At 35.5% G+C, this 23,175-nt stretch overlaps 2 protein-coding genes across 3 annotated transcripts in view; both read left to right on the top strand.

Moving 5' to 3' along the window:
• The first annotated feature begins 2 nt into the window (after window positions 1-2).
• On the top strand, window positions 3-930 carry LOC122362371 (SRA stem-loop interacting RNA binding protein). Its single transcript, XM_043263830.1, has 4 exons — window positions 3-131; window positions 307-365; window positions 442-549; window positions 652-930. Exons 1-4 carry the CDS (start codon window positions 56-58, stop codon window positions 718-720), a joined length of 312 nt encoding a protein of 103 aa, XP_043119765.1. The 5' UTR covers window positions 3-55; the 3' UTR covers window positions 721-930.
• Window positions 931-2,137: 1,207 nt separating this feature from the next.
• adck1 (aarF domain containing kinase 1) overlaps window positions 2,138-23,175 on the top strand; it is a 101,222-nt gene continuing 80,184 nt past the window's right edge. For both annotated transcript variants that reach the window (XM_043263299.1, XM_043263298.1), the window contains exons 1-3: window positions 2,138-2,222; window positions 2,841-2,980; window positions 3,724-3,807. In XM_043263299.1, coding sequence (XP_043119234.1) covers window positions 2,849-2,980; window positions 3,724-3,807 — 216 coding nt within the window. In that variant the 5' untranslated portion in view covers window positions 2,138-2,222; window positions 2,841-2,848. The remainder of the gene's footprint in view (window positions 2,223-2,840; window positions 2,981-3,723; window positions 3,808-23,175) is intronic.

Raw genomic sequence — 23,175 nt, 5'->3', positions numbered from 1 at the left:
TGTCTTGTAATCACGTGGTCGGGGTCACAGTCGGCTTCATTCGCAAGGACGAAACATGGCGTCGACAGCAGCCTCAGGAAAGAGGGTCTTGGAATTGTTTGTGTCAAAAGTACCGTGGACCGTGGCAACGAGTGAGTAAAGGGTGTAATTCAGTAAACGGTATTACATCAGAGTACATTAATATTAAACATGCACGTAAATTGAATGTTAGTATCCTTACCTTTAACTCAGAGGCATCTTTGATAGATTGGGATCATGTGTTTTGTATGTACAACAAATATATTGTCTAATCATTGTACGTTTCAGGGGAATTGAAAGCATATTTTGAGCAGTTTGGCCAGGTGAAGAAGTGTCAATTGCCATTTGTAAGTATAAGGTTTTAGAATGCACTAAGATGTCTTGTTAAGGCTGTAGTGCTGAGGTTTCTCTGTTGTCTAACAGGATAAAGAGTCAGGTTTTCATAAAGGGATTTGCTGGATAGGATTCCGTACAGAAGAAGGACTGCAGAATGCATTGCAAAAGGATCCTCACATCATTGAAGGAGCAAAGGTGAGCGTCCAGTTGTGAACTGGACGATGTAACCATAGATGTTTTAAGTTCTAGTTTGAACATCTGCATCAAAAATATTACAATCTATTTTTTTTTATGCAGCTCCAGGTGCAAATAAACAGAAAGACATTTTCTGTAAGAAAATCAAACAAAGAAGCAGAAGACATCTGAAGAAGGCATTAGGAATGACTTGATTTCGACTGTCAAATGTCTTCATTAATGCAGAACTGTATTTATTGTGGGCGTCTCTTCACGGGGCATACTTGTTTTTCAAAAGGCAAACTATAATGAGTGTTGATGTTCGTTGTAGTGTCTGGTGTTTTTTTCTTATAAATCATTTAACGAAATGTGAGTCAAATAAAATAAAAATATGGAAAGTCATTTGCTGTTCTGGCTTTTCTTTTTCATTTTACTAATTTTTGTGTGTATTTTAGCATTTTGCCTTATACAAAAATTCAGTTCTCTCAAGTTTTTTTTTCCAGGAACATTTTTTTATGATGGGTGGGTCTCTTTACATCCTGAATGCAATCAATAGTTAAAATGATCAATCTTCTGGGGATTACAATTTCTTGAAGTGCAAGCAAAGTTTGAAAAGGTGACCCACTAATAAATCCACAATAGAAGAACATTTGAAGACTTGCCAAAATACACAGGGACAAGACAATGGAGTAAAACAAGGTTATGCATTAGCAGTATTTTTACAGAATGGATAGATTTGATTAAATTCATCTTTTATCTATACAAAGAATTTGCTGAGTTTTTTTCTCTGCAGGAAAGCTAAACTTCAAGCTGAAAGTTTTCATTAAAAGTATACATGACATGTCTTCAGTTTTGTAGACCTAGAAGAGCGGTGTTTGTGACATTTTAATGGGGGGAGGCGTTTGTAAAGTGCCTAAAAACAATTTCAATTAGTGTAACTTTTTTGTTTGTTGTTTTTTTTTAGTCTTCTTATTATTTTTACATGTAATAGACGAGTAATAAATTTAGAGTTTTAAGTAAAGCTTAGGTTATGCAAATGCATGAAGTATTTTGATCAGTGTTGTACATTTATTTAGAGGTTAATAAAGGCTGCATCTAGGATGGCTTTGCTAATGTTCCGGTCACATTATCCGTCCGAGCTCATGTCATGTCATATCTTGTCACGCTCCATCACAACCCTGTCCTCTTCACCTGAAAGAAAAAGTGTAGGCGTATATCTGTTTATCGTTTATGTTTTAAAATGTAACGTTATCTGTCGAGGTTCACCGTAAAAAGAATGTGGTTGAAATTATTTAACATGTTATTGCAGTGAACATCTGCTCAGTTATATAATTTGATTAAAATTGGATATGGTCATTAATCTTTGTACTTCCATCTGCTTACCATAATTTGATGTTGTGGTACTTATCTGAAAATGTCAAAATTAAGTTTCAATCATGGGAATGCATTTGTGTAGAAAAATAGATCTTAGCCGTGTTCGTTTATAAATGTTGGCTTAAAATATTTGATATATAGGGTTAATTACATTTTTAAATGTCACATGTTCGTGTTTTTCCGCTATTGACTGAATGTATATGTAAACTACGATGACCATGATGCATTGCGCTCCACGCAAGTTGTGTTGTCAACAGACGCCAGAGTTGAAAGGTCACAGAGCAACGCCGGTTAGTGGATGACAGCGTGAGTCAATGAAGGTAAATAAATGAGCTGTTTCGCGTTTCTCTGAAAATACACCATTAACCACAGTTATTAACTCCCCATGCAATAAAACGGTGGCGGTTATTTTGTTATTCTCTCTGTGTGTTACGCAAGCGCTTGTGTGACAGAAATGCTATTTGTGATCAGCTGACGGCGTCTTTCACAACATTGATTGATGTTATAAATGAAACTAGTTCATTCTACTTGTGCTCCAGTTTTCTTTGTTTAAATGTGTAGGGATTGATGTTTCATTTAGCTCATTTATAAATGTGATACATATCGTCGTATTGCTTCAGTTATGTAATCAGGTTCGTTTATTAGTTTTCATAACCATCTCACATGGCCAAAACCAATGACGCCACAACCTTGGTGTCACACCCCCAATATTTATTAGCAGCAAAATAAACAACACTTTATTGGAAATGACTGCGTATTGTTTACTATGTATTATTTTAGTAAATATTAATGTGTAACTAATCATTTAATTGTTATTTGCAAAGTACTTCTGGAATACGCAAATATGAAATAAACTGTTATCAGAGTCTACCCTTGATTTTAATGTGTTAGCTTAGCGGATGTTTTGAAGTGATGCTGATGGATCTGTGTTTTTGCAGCTCCTCACATGGCTGTTCGACTGCTGAAGGTTTCATCTGTTGCCACTGCAGTATTCGCTTCATCGGGATTCTACTTGTACAGCAAAAATGTGGACTTCAATGATCTTAGCATCATTAGATTCGGGAGGGCAGCCGCAACAGTAAATATGATGATGATGATTATTATTTTGATTTAATACATTGAATTCATTGAAGTTTAAATACCTTTGGAATTTTTTTTAATAATAAATATAAATAAAAAATGTACTGTTCAATGTAATAAATAAACATTAAATAATTTAGTAAATATCAATTTAATATTAAATGGTTTTAATTTGAATCACAATCTGAAATAAAATTCCAATACAGCATATATTTAATGCATTGACCTGTCCAGTGTGCATATATTTATGCACGTTTTTTTTCTTGTTCTTCAAAATGTACCATGGTAAAGCCATTGAATCTTTTGCAGCACTTTGAAGAACCATGTTAATTCCATATATGGTAATCATTTAGTACCATAGTACTACTGAAATCATCATTTAAATAAGATCTGGTAGATCACTATAACATGGTGCAATTTTATTTAAGTATTTTAACTGTTGAGATTTTCACAGTATGTAAGTTTTAATTGAATGATAATTTTAAGTTTTTAATTTTGAGTTATGATTGACAGTTTGAACTGATTTGTTTTTTTTTTACCCCACTGTCCTTTTTTCATCACTTATTACTTTTTGATTCATTCATCTTTAATACTTTTGAAGAATTCTTTAATAAATGCTACTTAAAAGCTCCTGTGTTTGAGTCACTGTATGTAATTACACTGTATTTGCATTGCTCTAACTCTATTGTGCAGATTGTTATTCACACTTTTCTTCTTTGTCTCTGAAATGAATGTTTTCAGACGGCTGTCATCAGTTATGACTACCTCACCACTCTCAGAGATGTGCAGTATGGGACAGAAGAGTACTGGGCTGTCAAATCCAAGGTAAAACTTTTGTCTCAATGGCGATAGGTTATATCTAGGAATATCTGCTGTGTGGACATTTTTCTTTTTCATTTCATTTCTTTTGCACTTATTTTAGAGGAAAGTGGAGTGCAGCCAGAAAAGTAGAGGTCCCTGGGCTCTGACATTAACATTTTTCTTGAAAATCCTAATTTCAAGAAAAGAATATTGTCATGTAAAAAAAAAAAAAAATTCATAGAGATAAGCACTTTTGCCATAGATTGCAGTAAATATGTGCTGCTATTATGAACCGCATAGTTTGCTACCAAAAGGCCTCAACAATCATAAATGGCTACTATATATATATATATATATATATATATATATATATATATATATATATATATATATATATATATATATATATATATATATGATTTTGCATTTCTACATTTTGTGTGTTTTTAAATTACATGTACATTAATAAGCATTTGTATTTTATTAAATGTCACCCGAGCCAACACACATTACTCAAAGTAATATGGTGGCAATCAACATGCAAACTCAATATTGATGCATTGATCAAGCTTTCAAAACACACCATTAAACGAAAAACATCTTAAAACACCCTAAACAATCTGCTTCGGTGTTTGTAGGATCATAGCTGCAAATGCCAGGCAATAATTCTTGTGCCATTTCCACCCCTGTGTATAAAGGCCATTCGAACAGCTCCGTCAGGTACAGTTAAACAGCTGGAGCAGGGAAAGGTTGCAGTCTCTCACCTGTGCGTGTGAGTCTGAGTGCTGATGGCAGCCGCTGGAGGGAAGCGCTGAACCCTGAAGAGCAGGGTCCGAGCCAGATGCACTCTCTGCCAGGCCCGGGTGCAGAGGATAGGGTGCCATTCTCCTTCTCCCTCGGGGCCCGCAGTCAAGCCTGGCTACACACGCTGATTAGAATTAATGCAGGCCTCTGATTTAATATAGAGGAGAGATTTGGCTTCTAATTATTCTCTTACTAGACGATTCAGTTCAGTGGACTTAGGTTGTTTCGGATCATTCTTGCTTAGATTTTTCCCAGTTGCTGTTTTTCTGCATTCTGGACATTTGTACAAATTAACAGGTTTAAAAGTCTTTTAAATAGTGAACACCTAAACATCTTAGTTTTTTTGGGGAGTGTTTAATCTACTGTGATATTATTGTGGTAATACTATGTTGTTCGGCACAGTATTAGTAAAACCGTTGTATATATAGTACCTTGGAGTACCATTAAAAACATACTAATTAAGTATTGTAATCATTTAGAACCACAGTATTTATTTCAATTAATTAATGTAATAGTTACACACTTTACATTAATATGTCCTTGTTACAGTGTAATTATACATTTAAGTACTGAGTAATATTAATTCATGTTAAACATGTACTTATTATATGGTTAGGATTAGAGGTTTGGCTTAGGGTTACCTGCATGTAATTAAGCATAAATTATTGGTATTATAATAGTAAATGCATGTAACACCTTATAATGAAGTGTTGCAAATCTAAAATATTACTGTAATGAAGGACACAATATCACTTTAGAGATTCATTTTGATATTGTTCAAATGTTTTTTTTAGCCATTTTTTCCACTTTACTCTTTAATAAGTTATACCATGACTTATCTGTAGTAATAAATACCAGCTACCTTTCAATTCATAACCTCATGATCATGTTGCAGGTAATTGAGTCATCAGTGTCTCAGCGTTTAGTGGATCAAGATCCATGTTTATAATATACTAATTCAAATTATAGGGAACGTAGAGAATGAGATGTACTTATAGTTTGGAAGCACCACATTTGCGTGTTTTCGTGTTTCAGCTCTAAAATTTGTGAGGGAGGAGGGTTATTTGGAGGCGGTGGATGTTTTGCGGAAGGACGAGCATGTCTCAGTGCTCCATGAGAACAGTGCACGGGATCATGGGGGAGCTCCCAGGTGTTGCGGCTCTGTAATGGCCACAGCGTGTGACTCATGTAATGAGGGGCGTTCCACGCAGTTAACCATGCCTCTGCTCTCTGCAGACCAGACCACCTGCTCTTTGTGCCTACCAAGTGCTTTCCATCTCAGCCATTAAATCACTACTCACTTCTGTGTGACGTAATGAATGCTGAGATTCAAAACAGTTTCACTTTTTGTACGTTATACTTACCACATCAACATGAATGTGACATTTTAAAAAGTTTTAATTAAGAGTTATTAGAGTTTATTCAGTGTCAGTGATGCAGTAAATTGACCAATACAGCTATTTTCAACGTTGATGAGAAATAAGAAATGCTTCTTAAGCACAAAATTAAGTATCATCTGACACTGAAGACTTCAACTTTGCCGTCAAAGGAATGGCATTTTTAAATATATTAAAAAAGAAAAGTTAAATTGTTAATAATATTTCACAATATTACAGTTTTAACTGTAATTTTGATCAAATAAATGCATTCCTTCAAAAACATTTAGCCTTTGTCTTTTAAAGTGATTTTTGTATATTGATATGAATATGTAACTTATATTAGTGCTGTCAAGTAAATGTTCAAATAAATGTATGTATGTGTATATATATATATATATATATATATATATATATATATATATATATATATATATATATATATATATATATATATATATATATACATATACATATATAAATAAATATAAATATAAATAGGGCTTGGACAATGAAACTGAAGCCCTGGCCAATTTAGTATTGGACCAAATTTGACCACATTCCACCAGTAAGAGCAGAGTAACAGAGTAACAATTCACCAGGAGTAACTGTGGATGCAAGAGGAAGCTGTCTGAAATGGATGTCCGGGTGGTAACCCAGATTTTATCTGAAAAACATGAAACCACAGCTGCTCAACTCACTGCAGAATTAAATGTGCACCTCAGCTCTCCTGTTTCCACTAAAACTGCGTTGGGAGCTCCACAGGGTCAATATACATGGCCGGGCTTCTATAGCCAAACCTTTGGTCCCTTGTGCCAATGCAAAACATCGGTTTCAGTGTATTGTTCTTCAGTGTAACATGTATTGTTCTCTGATGAGTCCACCTTCACTGTCTTTCCCATATCCGGGAGAGTTACGGTATGGAGAAGCCCCAGAAGAAGCGTACCACCCAGATTGTTGACTGTCCAGAGTGAAGCATGGTGGTGGATCAGTGATGGTTTGGGTTGCAATATCATGACATTGATATAGGCCCAATACTTGTGCTACAACGACTACCGAACCATTCTGGAGCACCCAATGGTTCAAAGATTGTTCAAGATTGGTTCAAAGGCAGTGCCATGAATCAGGATGATAATGCACCAATACACACAGCAAGACTGGTGACAGAGTGGTTTGATAAACAAGAAAGTTAAGTTGAACATCTCCCATGGCCTGCACAGTCTCCAGATCTAAATTTTATTGAGCCACTTTGTGGCTTGGAAGAGCGAGACAGGAAACGCTTTCCTCCACCAGCATCACATAGTGACCTGGCCACTATTCTGGAAGAAGAATGGCTCAAAATCTCTCTGGCCACTTGTATCCGTCATTCCCAAGGCAAATTGATGCTCTATTGGCCGCAAAAGGAGGCTTTACACCATACTAATGAATTATTGTGTCTAAAACCAGGCATTTCAGTTTCATTGGCCAACCCCTGTATGTATGTATGTATGTATATGTGTGTGTGTGTGTGTGTGTATATATATATATATATATATATATATATATATATATATATATATATATATATATATATATATATATATACTATATTGGCAAAAGTATTCACTCACCTACCTTGATTCGCATATGAACTTAAGTGACATCCCATTCCTAATCCATAGGGTTCAATATGACGTTGGTATGTATGTGTATTTATATATTTATTATTATGTTAAGGATGTTATTTTTTGTTTTTACAAATTTATCAATAGTTTGTCCAGAGGCAGTAGATTGTGAAAAAATTGTTTCAGTTGATGGGTTGAAAAATGTCAGCTAAAAGTAATTTCAGAGGTTGTTACATTTAGAGTAATTTATATTTGATGTCATTTTGAACAGCTCATTAAACAGTTCATTTAACCCATTGAGTGCATTCAGACATAATCAGTCTTGTATAGAATGTTTATATTACGGCCGGCAATTGATTTGAATGTCTTTGAAGATAATTTATAAACCTTTTTTATTGTGACCGATGATTAATGCATTAAATAGACAAAAAGTTACTTTTAAAATTAAATATTTAGTTTGAATTATTTCCACATCACTGAACGTAAGACCTACATGCTGAAATCTGCAGCAGTTAGTTTGGCCTGTTAAAAATGCACTTTGACAGATGCTTTCACCATTGAGTCCATTGTTTTCTAAAAACCTAAATTCTTTAAAGCACAGTTAAGCTTATCCAGGTTAATAGCTATAGATCTTCCATTCCCATGCTTCTTTCATCATATAATCTTTGCTGTTGGATATTGCATGATAGATTCAAGTACAGTACTCCCTGTTTCTCCCACCGCTGACACATAATTAGCAGTCAAAGGTGACAAAATGTACTACTTAGAAAGTATTCCTGGTGAGTGGGAAATCACTGGGTCCACAGTTGGTGTTTCTTAAATAGATGCTTTTGGCCCTTTTAACCCACAGCTGATGTCTTCTGATAATGTATTCTATGAATAGTAAGGAAAAACACTTTTTCCTGCAATGTCAGTGTGGCTTCACTGAAAGGATCCCAGCAGTGATAACCAGATGAGGGAGATTACATCTGTTATCAACTTTTGAAAAGACCACCGGAGAGCAGACACCCAAAATCCAAGCTCCAGTACCCTGCCTGATTTATTTCAACTTATAAATCATTTTAGTTGTAGATGCCGTTTACATTTCCTTTTTTTTGATGTAAGAGTAGGTACATGTATGTGGCCCATTAAAACGCAATTTAAAACAAATTAAAATGGCATTTGATAATTTGTTTCAGCTGACAAATGTTTTTAATGACCGACATTAATTCAGTCAATAAATGTTATGTAAAGTGCCATGCTGACAGGCATAGGGAAATTTCTCAGCATTATTTCTTAAAATCATCGGTCTCAGAGAATGCTGCATTGTATTCAATTTCTTCATGTATTTAATTAAACATTGAATATTATTAAAGTAAATGCAATTTATTATATTTCTAATTATTATATTTAAGTAAAAATGTAATTTATTTTTATTAATAATGTTTATTTACACTTTGCAGTTGTATTTTAAAATGACTACCAGCAGCAGTTATAGTACCTAAACCACAAAAATGAAGGTGAATCTGGAAACTGGAGCCGCCTCCCTCCCCTCCTAGTCTCTCAAAAACTATCATGTAGAAACTGCAGGATATCGCAGCGAGACAAGCTGCTCTCCGGCCTGCTTTGATTACGGCACATGGACGCCTGCAGTTTTAGACGACAACACCGGTGGCACGCAGAGCTCTAGCGATGCTGAATAATGCATGCACTCAAAGTTGGAGGGCAGGTGTACCAGGCACTGCCGCTGTCAGACGGGCATCGGAGCACAAGCGGATGTAATCTGTTTTCCCTGGTGCTGAGAGGCTCTGCTGTAAAATGCACTTTTCCTACCCACTGCTCAGAAAATAGTCTAGCTGTATGATCTCCTACCCTGTGTGGGGTCTTCGTTGAGGAGAGGATATGTGTCCCATTGTGGCTGACCGATTACCCTCCAAACAGTCTGAGGGGATGATGTGAATCATTGTGTGAATATTACAGATATAAAGTGTCAGAATCCGCTGTAAATGAGTAGTTCTGAACTGGTGGATCAACACCCATTTTGGGGAAAAAAACTAAGATGAAAGCCATTATTAAATGCATAATTGCACGTGCTAGCTAAATACATAGACACAAACTTTATCAATATTAAATTTTTATTTTTTAAGTCTATTAGCTGTTTTCTTATGATGGGACAATATGAACAGAAAGCTATAAAGCAAAAAAATCTATAGCATTGCTTTTCTTCCCTATATTTCTAGTTAAATTATTGAATTAATTATTAATTATTTCTGTTTTAACTTTTTATGATTGCAATTTTAATTAGGCCCATATTTATATATGTTCAGATGTTCAAACTATATTTTTTTTTTAGTGCTCTGTTTGGAAAAAGGCGGATTACTGTCCTTAAACCTGCTGTAAAGTTATCCAAGGCTATTTTCACAGTCAACTGTGCGATTTTTCACTTATTTAAGGATGACTGAGCATCATCCTCTATTCCCCAGGGATTTTGTCTGAGCAGTGGTATGTTACAGTTTGTTTACAGGCTAATTTTCTGTTGTTGTTCGTATTTTGCTTGCGTACGTGCATTTCTTTACGTTTGTTTATGTGTTTATAAATGTGATAGTTTGCAGAGGTCTCAAAGTCCTTGACCAGCCCTCACAGAGCATTTGCACAGCAGATTAGACTTCAGCGAGGGCTTATTCCACACGACTTCCCCCAGAGAAGCCGAAACGTCCTCCTCATGACCCTCCCGCTGAAGCGGAGCGCTACCGGGGTCTGAGACTGATTACAGGGTTAGAGCAGCTATAGCTCACGGAAGCAGAAAGGACATCAGTGGAGATTTTTTTTTCTCATTGTCATCTTTTTATCTTTGCTAAAGACTACATTGATAAGGTAACTGCGAGTTTTAGTTCTCAAACCCGATCTCCAGCTGGCCCCAGGTGTCCAGTTATTCATAAAAAGCAGGATTTTGGGGGTCTGCTTTGGGTCGAACTCTGTGATATTTTTTTGAACATTCAAAAAAAACCTTAGAAGTGGCGCCCCGTTGATGTAGCTGAGACTTCCTGACTCTGGCGAGCAGCAAGAAAGAGGATTGACAGTAATCTGATTGTGGGGAAAAATGGAATTTGGATTGAGTTTGCCTTGGCTCATTCTTTTAAGGGAAAAGACTCACATGTTGATGTGAGAAAGCAGTCTTTTCCCCACTTCCCTTCTTTTCACTTTCACTCTAGAACCTTTCCCTTCCTCCTTGTCTAAATGATTAATCTGTTCCTCGCACAAGTTGTTGTTCCAAGTAAGTCAGCATCTTGGCTTGTAGTATTGGAGAGAAAAACAAGCCTGGAGTGTTTGTTGGCAGAGACCTTAACAAATTCAGAAACAGAATGCGGCCGAGGTGCTATAATAATAATGTTTTTCTTCTCCCGATGGAGTGAACTGTTTACGGCGAGTCCATAAATGTGCACCTCAATATAACCAAATATTTTTATGCTGCATGTGTGTTTGGACTCGCAGCCTACTGGTGTGCCACGTTCTAACCAACAAGTCCCTCTGCTCCGCCACCAGCTTAGACTACCGTGTTAATTGCGATGATGTAATAGATCACAGGCGTGTAAGAAAGCACCTATCATACGGGGGCCGGTAATGAAATGCTGGCTGTATCACTGGATGATTAATGTGCAGGTGCTCGCTGAAGGTCACCTCAGATTTTCGCCTTCGGATTATCATTAGCTCGAGCGTGCTCTTAGACGTCTAATTCATCATCGTTTTTTAGGTTGCACCGATACTGTATTTTCGCAGCAGCCGGGAAGATGGGCTGCTACGGACATGCAAATGAACCAGGGTTTGAAATTAGCATAAAATTGATTTTGTGAACACCATTGGTCTTGATTTTCTCTATGATTCGGCTTGAAATTGCGGCTTGCGCTTCTATCGACTTGGTTAGTTGTCATTAAAGGTCACTTGGGGATGGGAAGACCCTTTTCCGTGCTTGATGCGTTCAAGTAATAAAACATCGCAAACATCGGAGGACAGTTGTAGTAAGGGGTTTTGGGCAGTTACTTTCTGAAACTGTTTATAATTACCTTGCGAAGTGCAACAGGTGCCATTTATCATCTCCAGATATGAACTAATGAAATGACTTTTGGGAAATAGAAAGAAAATGAAGGACGCAGAAGTGGATTGCACACATGGAGGAACAATGCTGTGCTCATCAGTTCATAGGTTTGCTGCAGCCGAGAAAACTGAACATATGGATGAGCCATATATTCATTTCCCTGGCTCTGAGTGAAAACCCCAGGTTGCTGTCGCCTTTTAGGAACTTAATTTGTGCCCTTATGAAAGTTAGAAGGACTAGTGAGTTTGGAAACTGCTGACTGGAATAAATGTAATGTAGATTTAAATGTATGTTATCGCCTTGCTTGTGTTTGCTTTAACCTTGAAAATGTAAGATGCTGAAGAAATATAATGTGGATCCATAGACTAGAAGCTTATCTTCTCCATGCTTTTTGAGCTGTGCTCGTGCTTGTTTGAATCTGACCTGCATTGTGGTCCAATATCTTCTTCTTTTCTTCCTCTGGGTTCATCATCATTTTGTGTCCACTATAGTTTTGGCTGATTCCAGAAGTAAAAAAATCCTTTGTATTTTCTCCTTGAATAAATGTCATTTAATGTCAATAAAAAACAGCAATATAATATAAAATTATCTATATGATGTGGGGCCTGTTTTAGTAGGAGGTTAAAGTGAAAACTCACAGTAGGTTTACCCTGAAATGAGGGAAACTCTAGGTATTCGGTTTCAACTCGACAAAGCAGGGAAAGTCAAGCCTGTTTCTGAAAGAGAGATAGCTTTTACATCAGTTACCGATGTAAAATAAAAATACTTAATAAGATTTAATATCTTACCCAATTGGCAGTTAAAGTGCAGATAAATTTGCCATTGGCAAAATCAGAGAAAAATACAATTATATTTGTTGTTCTTTTAATGCGGAAAAAAACGAAATAGGCTACCTTATGTTATTTTTATTATTTTATTAATTAATTAATATTTTAGTATTTATTTAAGGGATACCATTCTAAATGTTAGTTTTCCGTTAAAACATTGGAGATGCATTGGTAAGCGCACTGCAGATTTTAAGGAAAGTGTGCATCCCTTTCACACTCTTTCTGAATTTTTTTTCTTCTGGGCACAAACCTGTCAAAGAGGAGGTTCACAGGGACGGTAGGTCAGTGGTGTAGCAATCGGTTTAAATGAGGCTAATCTGATAAATAACGTTCACTTGATAACATCTTGCTGCAACCTCTGGAAGTAATCAGAATTTCCTTCAGGATTTCCAGTGTGGTTGAATGCATTGATGAATGCATCATCGCAGCTTCTGAAGATGAAACTGATTAGTGTATGGGATGAAATGATGCCAGATGTAAGGGTGGTATGAAATTTATGTAACCACAGCTTCACTGTTATTCACTATTTATTTGATCATCTTTATTTCCTATAAATACAAAAGCAAAGGTTTTTTCTTTTGCATTTTAAAAATTCTTCCAGTACTTGACCATCTCCATCTGCTCTTTTTCATTGCCTCTGTCTTCTTAATTTGGTGATTTGAGAACAATTTTTTTTTACATTTAAGAAATGTAACAGTTTTGGATTAGAGAATATTTAATTATGTGAAAAGATTGTTAGACTATGAGAGGGATAAAAAGAGTAGTACATTGAAATAGACACAACATTTAATGTTAACTGTAAAAAAAACAAACAAAATAAAAATCCTACACCTTTTATAGGCTACTTCATTTTTAGCTGCTGCCAATTTTTCTTTTTTTTTGACATAGGGTACCATTAAAATTAATTTTAGTTCAATAATTTACAGTTTTCACCTCTGATATTGTAAGAGATTATCAGATATTAACAGTTAAATTTACACACTGGAGGATGAACTCTTGCAGACATCTTTATGACCAGAGCTGTTGCGATGGTGAATCACAATTTCGTGATTTCTGATCATGTCTTTTCATAGATGTGATGCACGCGCTAAACTCAGAGTCAGCCTAAACGTTCTGAAACGGAAAACTCTCAGTAAGTCAACTCAGAGTTTAAACTCGAAGTTGGTTGAACTTCCTGATTGAAACGCGCCCCTGTATTGCTATATTATCTAAAATTGTCTTTATTTACCAGTCACAAAGAAGCAAACCACACATCAGTGTGATTTAAACTACAAATTTTTCAGTTCATTAATAAACCAAACTGCAAAAGCTAAGAGCAGTCCACCAATCATAGAAGTATGTCGTATTCAAGTCTCGAAAAACTTGAAATTCATGTATTTTGTTTTATTTGTGAAGTTTTATATTTAGATTTTTAGGTTTTCATGTTTTAATATTAAATATAAAATAAACATAAATATAGATAATATTAATACTTTTTAAATATTTCAAAAAATTTCTATTTTATTTTATTTTTATTTAATGTAATTGTTAAATACAGGCATTGTGATCATGGGATTAATTTGGGCTTCTATGTTTCAGTTGATCAGTTAATGGAATGTATTTATTTATTCATGTATTTTGAGGAAAAAAATGTCTTCATTAAAACATTTTATAATCCCTTTGGTGAATATTACTGAAGAAAATGACATGGGGCAAAAAAACCCAACAGAAAACAAAACAGTTTAGTCTGTTCCTTATCTCTCCAGAGGCTAATACCAAAGAAGAGAATCAGTTGAAGAAAGAAAAGAAAGTCATATATGCTAAACACCTTTGGTGTGGTGAAATACTGGCTTCTCTGCTGGCTAGAATAAAAGATCAAACGTCTTCAAGTTATGTAACAATGTTAGGCTAAAATCAAAGCCACGTCATTTGAAATGTAAATTAGTCTGTGAATTACAAGTTTCCGTTTGCTTTAAAGCAAGATATATTTGGCGTAAAGAGTGTGTTTTCCTGAAGCTTTAAAACCTATAAGCTAATAAAAAGCACTTAGCTCTGCACATATATGCATGTGCACAAGCACACCTCATGTTTTCCAGAGATAATTGTTCTGCTTACTCTGCTGACTGAGATAGAACAGGACACGGCAGACAGGAAAACATAAAGGCTAATGCGACGCTTATCGCGGCACGATTATGCAATCCTAAACACTTTCCCAGTCTGAGGGACTGCTGCTAAGGGAATTGAGTCTCCTTAGCTATTAGCATATCATTAAAGGGAATGTGAGCAGCTGATTTGGAAATTAAATGTAGCTTACTTAGCCCTAATGAATAATGCATATCAGATCGTCATGGACATGCTGACAAGTGCAGGCGTTATAGGAGGAGACATGGGAGGGGTTGCAATGTCAGAGAGGACGGACTAAAGGAACTGAATGAAAGGCTTGGTTAACTATTCCATTCCGCTTTTACGACCACATCTTCAGCCTGCTGAAATAGAAGAGAAGCCAGTCATTTCAAAAGCTTTATGATTTGGAACGTAGATTTTTAGCAGCGTAACAGTTATAGGATGGTGTGGTCTTAGGTCCTGAACAGCAACCAAAAGTTTGCTGGTTTGAACCCTGCGTGTATAGCAACCGCTTTCTGCCAAAATCTGTTTTATTTTCCGGTTTTGATGGTCAAATGGGTGTTTTTTTTAACAGTAACAGTGCCTTCAAAGATATTTTTTTCAACAGAAATATTCTGTTATATTTTCCAAACGCTATGCTTGATTTACAGATTGAATCGGAGGTTTCTGTTTTAAAAAAAAAAGAAAGGTGGTTTCAAATTAATGTATAAAACTTTAAGTAATTCATCTTTTTAAAGTAAGTCTTCTGACGTGATTAATCTTCTAAACTGTAATCAAATGAAATTAGCCTTTTTATTGGCAAACAAAGGGCTCTACAGGTTTACAGTTTAAACTTGATGAAGATGATGAATGTTTAAATATTCTGTGAATTCAATTCAAGTAATTATTTTAGTAATCTTTTAAAAGTACAACTAATCTTCCAAAATGTAATCAAATGAAATCTGGACAATTGGCAAATTGCTGGAGATTTATGGTTTATATACTATACTGTTTCATAAATTGTAGTATTATTACTGTTATATGGAAAATTACATTCTTCTTCAAAGTGCATTAATTTCAGTCAGAATTTGTTCAGGTTAAACCAAATGTATTAAATACCTTTTGTGTGCGTATCTCACAATAGTTTTATGAAATGGTTTAATTATCTTGAAATGAACTCTTAGAGCAGCTTTGGAGATGAGGTTCACATGGAGTATCATGGTGAGACGGCAGATGCTGAAAACAACACAAGCGTCACACATGCTTGAGTTTGTGCAGCAGACAAAACTGTGCCACTCATTCACACAGAGACACAAAATTTCATTTTTATAACCGGATTCTGGGATTCCATCAGTGTTTTTCAGCACTGCGGAAATCATAGGCCCCTAGCTAAGCCATCATCATTGTGTTCTTGAGTAAGGCACTTAATCCCAGGTTGCTTCCAGGGAAGAATATTACTTTGGATAAAGGTGTGTGCTAAACGGCTACCTACTTAGGAGTTTTTCCAGCGTACTGGGTATGTTGCACTCGTGAACGAAAAAACTGAAATTTCTATCCGTTTTCCCCCAATGTCACTCAACTCTTAAGTGGAGCAAATCAAACGGCAAGCTAAAATGGCTTCATCAAAGAAGACAAAGTGGGGAAAAATACAAAACAACAGCCAGAGCGCCAGATGTAGGATGCGAAAAGCAGAATCAGTTGTAATGGGGCACCAAATGCGCTGTCAATAAAAGGGAGTGCACGCCAGATGGACACTCATGTGAAAATAGCTGCACTTTGAGTAAGACTGAGTCAAAGTGCTGTGAGTTTTATTTATTTTTAAATTCTTACTCCAAATTTTTGCGTCACAGGCCCACAGATTTCATGCGTGTTTATTTCCCCCAGGCTACATCATGACTAATTAATGAGCAGAACAATATAACACTTGCAAATTGCTGCTTTCTATTTTAATTCTTCCCTTCAAAACATCCCAGTTCCAGTGAAATCATAACAAATATATTTCACCTTACCCTTGTTGTCTACAGCCACGGGGTAAGAGCTTATCCAGTCTTACTTAGGCCATGTTTCATGTTCCAGCAACCAATTAGCTTCCACTTTGCCTGTTAGTTGTAAACATCATAATCTAAATCTGTTCTCAGAACTCTGTCTAGGTTCTGCAAGTTCCTGATTTTGCTGCACAGGTACTGCAGGACAAGATGTCTCGTTTTCTTTATTCGGTTTATTTTCAAATGCTTCAAGTAATATACAGCTCCACCAACGACCTTCGATTATCAAGGAGTAACATTGCAATAAGCAACCTACTATATTTTGGAACATTTTATTGCATCCACAGCTTTATAGCAGAGCGAGCAGATGCTAAGCTGATGCGGATTCATTTGGACAGTTTTGTTTATTTACATCGTTTATGTAATTAACTGGTGAAACAATAATTTTTCCAATTAATTTTAGCCTTAAATAATGTTATTGTGCATTAATAAATGTAGTCATACTTTTTTCAGGTTAATTAGTTCACTGGTAAAACAATGATTTGACCAAATAATTTTTAGCCCCAAATGATTTTTTTGCTATTGTTGTTGTTTTATTTTATTTATTTATGGCATTTTAATGTTCCAATTTCTGCATTATCATTTCTTTCTTTGTCTCACTAACTAGTCTTCATGATACATTTCATCTGAATTCATAAAGAGATTATTTACAGTTTTTTTTTTTTTTTTTTTTTTTTTTTGGTATTGAAATGTTTTTTTGCTGCCACCACATTTTTGAGCTATTTGCATAATTTAATTGTATAGCCTGTTTAAAGTATTTATGCGTTTGCCAGATGCTTTTATCCAAATTGACTTATATTGCATTCAAGGTATACTTTTAAATCAGTTCAACTTTTCCTTGGGAATAGAACCAACAACCTTGGCATTACCAGAGACTCGCTGTACTGTATGTATTATTTATATTTGTTCTGAACAAGTATTTTTCTTCAGATTCCACTGGAAGTGGGTTGTGTCGAAGGGAGGAATTAAAATAGAACACATTCATTTGCAATTGTTGTACTCATTACTTAGTCATGATGCAGCATGGGTACAATAAACATGAACAAAACCAGTTGACCTGTGACAAAACATTTTGGAGTATTTACTAACCTCCCGAAGAGTGGAAGTCAAGGATAGTTTTGGAGGCTCCTACGCTAAGTATTTATAAATAAAAAGGTTTTGTTAGTGGCAAGTAGTGTAAGTAACTACTTTTTAGCTCGACTATAGTTCAGTTAGCTTCCCCAACACTGGCCATGCCAGCTTTGTCTGAGCCGTATCTACATAGACTTCAGACGTGGCTTGCTGGTCAGAAACTCTCCCTGGGGCGATGGAGTAACTGCGTGGAACGATCTGCCTAGATTACCATTATGGGCACATGGTAACAAATTGGCGTCCTTGTACTTTGTGACAAGCTTGAGATTCAGGCAGATGATGTGTTCAATAGCGCTACAAATGATCTAGCCGGGTATCAGATAATGTGGGAGCTGATGGCTGCTGCCGGGAGGAGAGCGGTGCATTTCATTATGACTGCGCCGCCATCAGATGCTGATTCACTGTCAGGAAATGGTGGAGAGCGTGCCAAAAGTCACACAGATGTTGCATTGTACTCATCTTTTCAAAATGAATCCAACGAGCAGGCGGCGAGAGAATGTGTCCATGGATTGAGGACAAACAGTGTTGATTTTAGGAGTTTCTCAGCTGTGCCATTAAGGGTGAAGGAATTGTAAACATATTTAAGGCTGTATTCACGTCGCCTGATTCACGTCACATCTGGAACGTGTCATGCAGATGCATCCACTGAGGATACGAGGAATGGAGGGTTACAGAGAGATAACTTTATGAAGTTGCAATGAAGGTTTTTAATTATTAAGTAGATTATGTTAGTTTGCACATAGAATATGATTTTATGGTTAGGCAAGCATTTGAGTCATTTCTTTGGTTTAGTATTTTAAGGTAGAGAGTTAAAAAGTCTATAAATAGGCCTACTCATATCTATCTATCTATCTATCTATCTATCTATCTATCTATCTATCTATCTATATATATATATATATATATATATATATATATATATATATATATATATATATATATATATATATATATATATATATATATATATATATATATATAAAATATTAAACAATTTATATATATATATATATATATATATATATATATATATATATATATATATATATATATATGATATATATATATTAAACAATTTTTTTGTCCCCATAAACCACAAGTACCAACATGCCCACACATATTTTATAACAGTTAGGATTTTACATAATGAGGTGAATTTTACATAAAGATAGGTGAAGTTTCAAAAAATTCTTCTCCTTTATGTAACCTATAGACTTGTTTTATAATCTTATATTACATAAGATCATGTTTATGGATGTGCTGTACGTTTCTTTTCATGACATAATGTTTAATATTGTGTGAGAAATGCATAAAGAGTACAATTTCAGTGTACGGAGGCATAAACATCGGAAGACTTGGATGCCTTATTTGATTGGTTAATTTTGTATGGATTCCCAAATCCTTTTTTTTTCTGAATTGAGTCAGGAGGCACTTCAAATGTTTTTTTTTTTTTTGTTGTAGTTAACATTGCATGCACTAGATGGCAGCACTGGCTTAAGGCCCTCTGCCATTTCATTGGCGTGTGGAGTTTGTCTTTGCCGTGCAAGTGTGTTGAAAGTGTGAAAAGAACAAACACATCTGAGGGGCATATGTAAATATGGGTATACATAACTTAAGTCCTTCAAGGCTTTCTCACAGTGGAATCCTGGGTAGAGAAAAAAAAAAAATTAAAAAAAAGTTGGAATCCCTCTGGGAATATGATGGGAGAAATTGAGGCGTTTAACATTTTCATTCAATCACGGCCAGAGTCTGTAGGAATGCTGACAGCCCCAATTCAAGCAGCCCACATAAATACTTAATTTTTCTGTCATGTTCACTATGCTGTCAGTCTAAGCTTGAGGTTTGGCAGCTGCTGTGGAAACACAACTGCTGCAGAAAGCCAGGAAGCTGTATCCCTACCAATACGGAGCTAAAAATGCACCTCGTAATCAATAACTAATTGTTTTTGTTACCCTCCATACACTCAATAATTGAAAACTAAACAAAAAACCCAGCATTAATAATATGTAATCTGTTAATTTCTCCTAATTCAGTTCTTGTGTCTTGCATTTTAAGCATGAATATTGTCTCCAGTGTGTCTCAGGAGAGTATATAAGGGCTGGGTGGGATATTGACCGTATAATTATAGTTATAGGCAGTTGTTGGAGTAGGCACCATATTTAATTTGCCGTGAATAAAAACGAGGCTGTGAAGGGTAGAAATACAGTGTCTTCAATGTCAAATTGTTGTAGCCTATGTTTGATGATTATTCATCTGAAAAAAAATTACCTTGAAATAGGTTCACGTATTGATTTTGTAAATTGTATGTGAAATCGTTCTAGGTACTGTTTTGCATTCAATGGAAAGAGGACAATTTACTTAACAATACTTCTATGAGTTTTTGTTTACCTTGTATACCTTGTGTATATATATACTGCATGCACACACACACATATATATATATATATAATATATGTGGTATAAAAGTTGATTTGACAGCAAAAATGTAAGACTTAACATACAAATAACATTAGGAAAATCTGTATCTGTATCATGCTTAGAATTATGCATAGCATTAGAGAGACTTATCTTCAATATTATTTATTTTTTACATTTTTGCTGGCACTCCTTGATACGTCGTATATCAGAACTTGATATATAGTAGATGGGGGAGACAAACTTTTGAACAGTCTCTAAGATCTTTATTTTATTGTGTTGTGTAAAAATGGCATCTACTCTGATGTCTGTTTATGGTCTGATGGTTTTTGTGGTTTGCGGTTTGCTGTGTAAGAGTTTATTGCTTCGAACAGCTTAGAAGCCGCCATCCATGACAGTTGAGTCCATGACTATCATCTTGTCACGTCAGTGAACGATGCCCAGAAATTGGCAGAAACGTGACCAACATCGCTTTTGTACAGTACATTCAGATCCTTAGAACTGTTTTAATGGAGTTTTCTCGCTAATGTTATTTTTAACTTTGTGAACTGTTAGCCGGATGTGTGAGGAACGGGATGGTGCGTGTTTGTGTGTGCGGTCTTAAATTTCAAGGTCTGGTGGGTATTCATAGAGGTGACGGGCTGCTGGAGAACCCCACAGATTCTCAGAGCCCTGATATCTGCTGCGTCCTGCTTCAGCGGCCCCTCAAGATACCCAGCTCTACCCTTACAACCCAACCAGAGCCAAACACTCCTGCTCTTATCATCACCTGCTACTGTCCTGGATTTTGGAGATCCTCAAGCCAGTTCATTGCTCTAGAGCGGGAGCTGAGGATTGTGTCCTGTAGGGCTGTGAGGTGTTGGCAGAAACATCGAACATATGGCTAAACCTCACAAAAGCATGTCAAGGTCAGAATTCATTCCAAAATCCAAAAAGTGAAAATGAAACAAAACAAACAAACAAAATATACCGTTAACAAAGTTTTTAAAAATGTAACCTATGCTCACCAAGGCTACACTTATTTGAGCAAATATTCGTATTGTATTACTATTAGAATTTAAATATATTATTATATTTAACTATGTTCTAAAAATTATTCAGAACATGTTCAGCAAAAACCTCTTCAGTTTCACATGATCCTTCAAAAATCATTTTAATATGTTGAGTTGTTGCTTAAGAATGCTGCTATTTAAGCAATTTTTCTCCAAGATTCTTTGATAAACGGAAGTTCAAAATAACAGCTATATTTCTTTGAAAAAATAATAATTATATATATATATATATATATATATATATATATATAGAAGTTTATAAGCATTTAATATAAAATGTAAAAAGTAAATAAAAGTATGAATTGTTTTAAATTATGTGAAAAAAATGTTTTACTGACACCAAACTTGAGTCAAAAATCTAAATGCATATACATATTTGGCATACAAAATTCAGACTTATTTTATCACTATTAAAACATACCACATGTCACATGCACACAACTACTGTTGCATTTTAAATAGTAAATGACAGTGGGGTGTTTTTGCATTATGCTAATGATGAGAAAATCTTACTGGTTGTTAATATATTCTGTGTTTGTCTTTAGGCAAAATATAATAGAATTCAAAATGTTGATCTGACAACAACAATATATTTTTTTTACTATAATTGTATACTATATATTAACAATATAGTACATGCTCATCAAATTATCTTTATTTTTTTATTTGTTGTTATTTGGTTGCTCTTATAGGAATAGTTAACCCAAAAACGAAAATTCTGGCATAATATCATTAATATCATTCTAAACCCAAATTTTGAACGCAAATGAAGATATTTTGAATGAAATCTGAGATCTCTTTGACCCTGCATACACAGCAATAGAACTACCACGTTCAAGGCCCGGAAACAGTTTTAAGGTCTTACAAGTCAGGAAAGACATAAGGGTGAGTAATTAATGATAGAATTTTCATTTTGGGTGAACTATCCTTTTAATGTTTTTTATTGCCAGTAGCCCTGCCTTTGAACCATGGAAGCTATTCTCTTACAGAATGTCAGGGAGGAGGAAGAGGCGACGGGCATCTTTATGTGTGACTCTGCCTGGGGCCTGTTGTATGGGCTCTTGGCAGGGAGTCCTCACCACACAGAGGGTGATCTCATTTTCGTAATGGGCTTTGTCGCTGTTTGTCGTTATTAACATTGGCGCTGCTCTCGGGGGGGTCTTGGAGAGTCATCCAGTCACACACCAGCCTGTCCTGCTTTACATTTGACACCCATTATAACTTTGTTTTGATTAGAACTAAGTGGACAATCTGTATAAATGGCTGCGCAGTTGTATTTATGCGGATGTATTCAAAAATGCAGTTGGTAAACACATTATGTGCTTGTTTAGCAACAAGCTGCATTCAGAATGCAGGTGGCATGCATGCATCGGTGATTCGACCCGTTTTGTTCACGAAATCGCATTTTAAGGTAAAGTCTGCAGTTTTTGAATGATGTAATATTTTAAGCGATTGACCAGCAACATTGGATCAACCAGTGGTGGGAGTTTAAGGCGGGACTGGCTGTTTGTTTGAACCAATGGCAAATGGTTTGAAAATATTATTATTAAAATTGCTTTTGGCAATGCTGAAATTACACACTTCACCTTTAGCTGCCAGTTTCGAGTGATGTAAGTAACTACTCATGCACAGTAATAATTACAGTAGCATGATAATTTTGTTGCCAAAGGTGAATTGAGTTTAAACTTCTCTGGCTTCCTGCGTTTTAGTCACTTGGCCAGCAGATTATCGCCCTATGAAAAAACGTTACAAATTAAACCAACTCAAGTCAAGTAACCGCTATTTTAGTGATGAGAGCTTTTCAAACCAGAGGTTTTACGCAGGGTAACCTGGTCTGTATTTATGGACATTGCATGCGCAAAAAATTTATGGAACGCTAAGTAACAACTGTTATATAACATTTCAGCTTGTGTTTGAAAATGAGCCAGACTTTTGTTTTGTTTACAGTTTTGCCACTTCAAGTGTAATTTAGCAGTCCCTCTTT

Source organism: Puntigrus tetrazona, chromosome 17 (assembly GCF_018831695.1).
Source record: "Puntigrus tetrazona isolate hp1 chromosome 17, ASM1883169v1, whole genome shotgun sequence".
NCBI classification, from domain to species: Eukaryota; Metazoa; Chordata; class Actinopteri; order Cypriniformes; family Cyprinidae; genus Puntigrus; species Puntigrus tetrazona.
The sequence above is the reverse complement of the archived record's forward strand: the minus strand, read 5'-3'. Positions and strand labels throughout refer to the sequence as shown.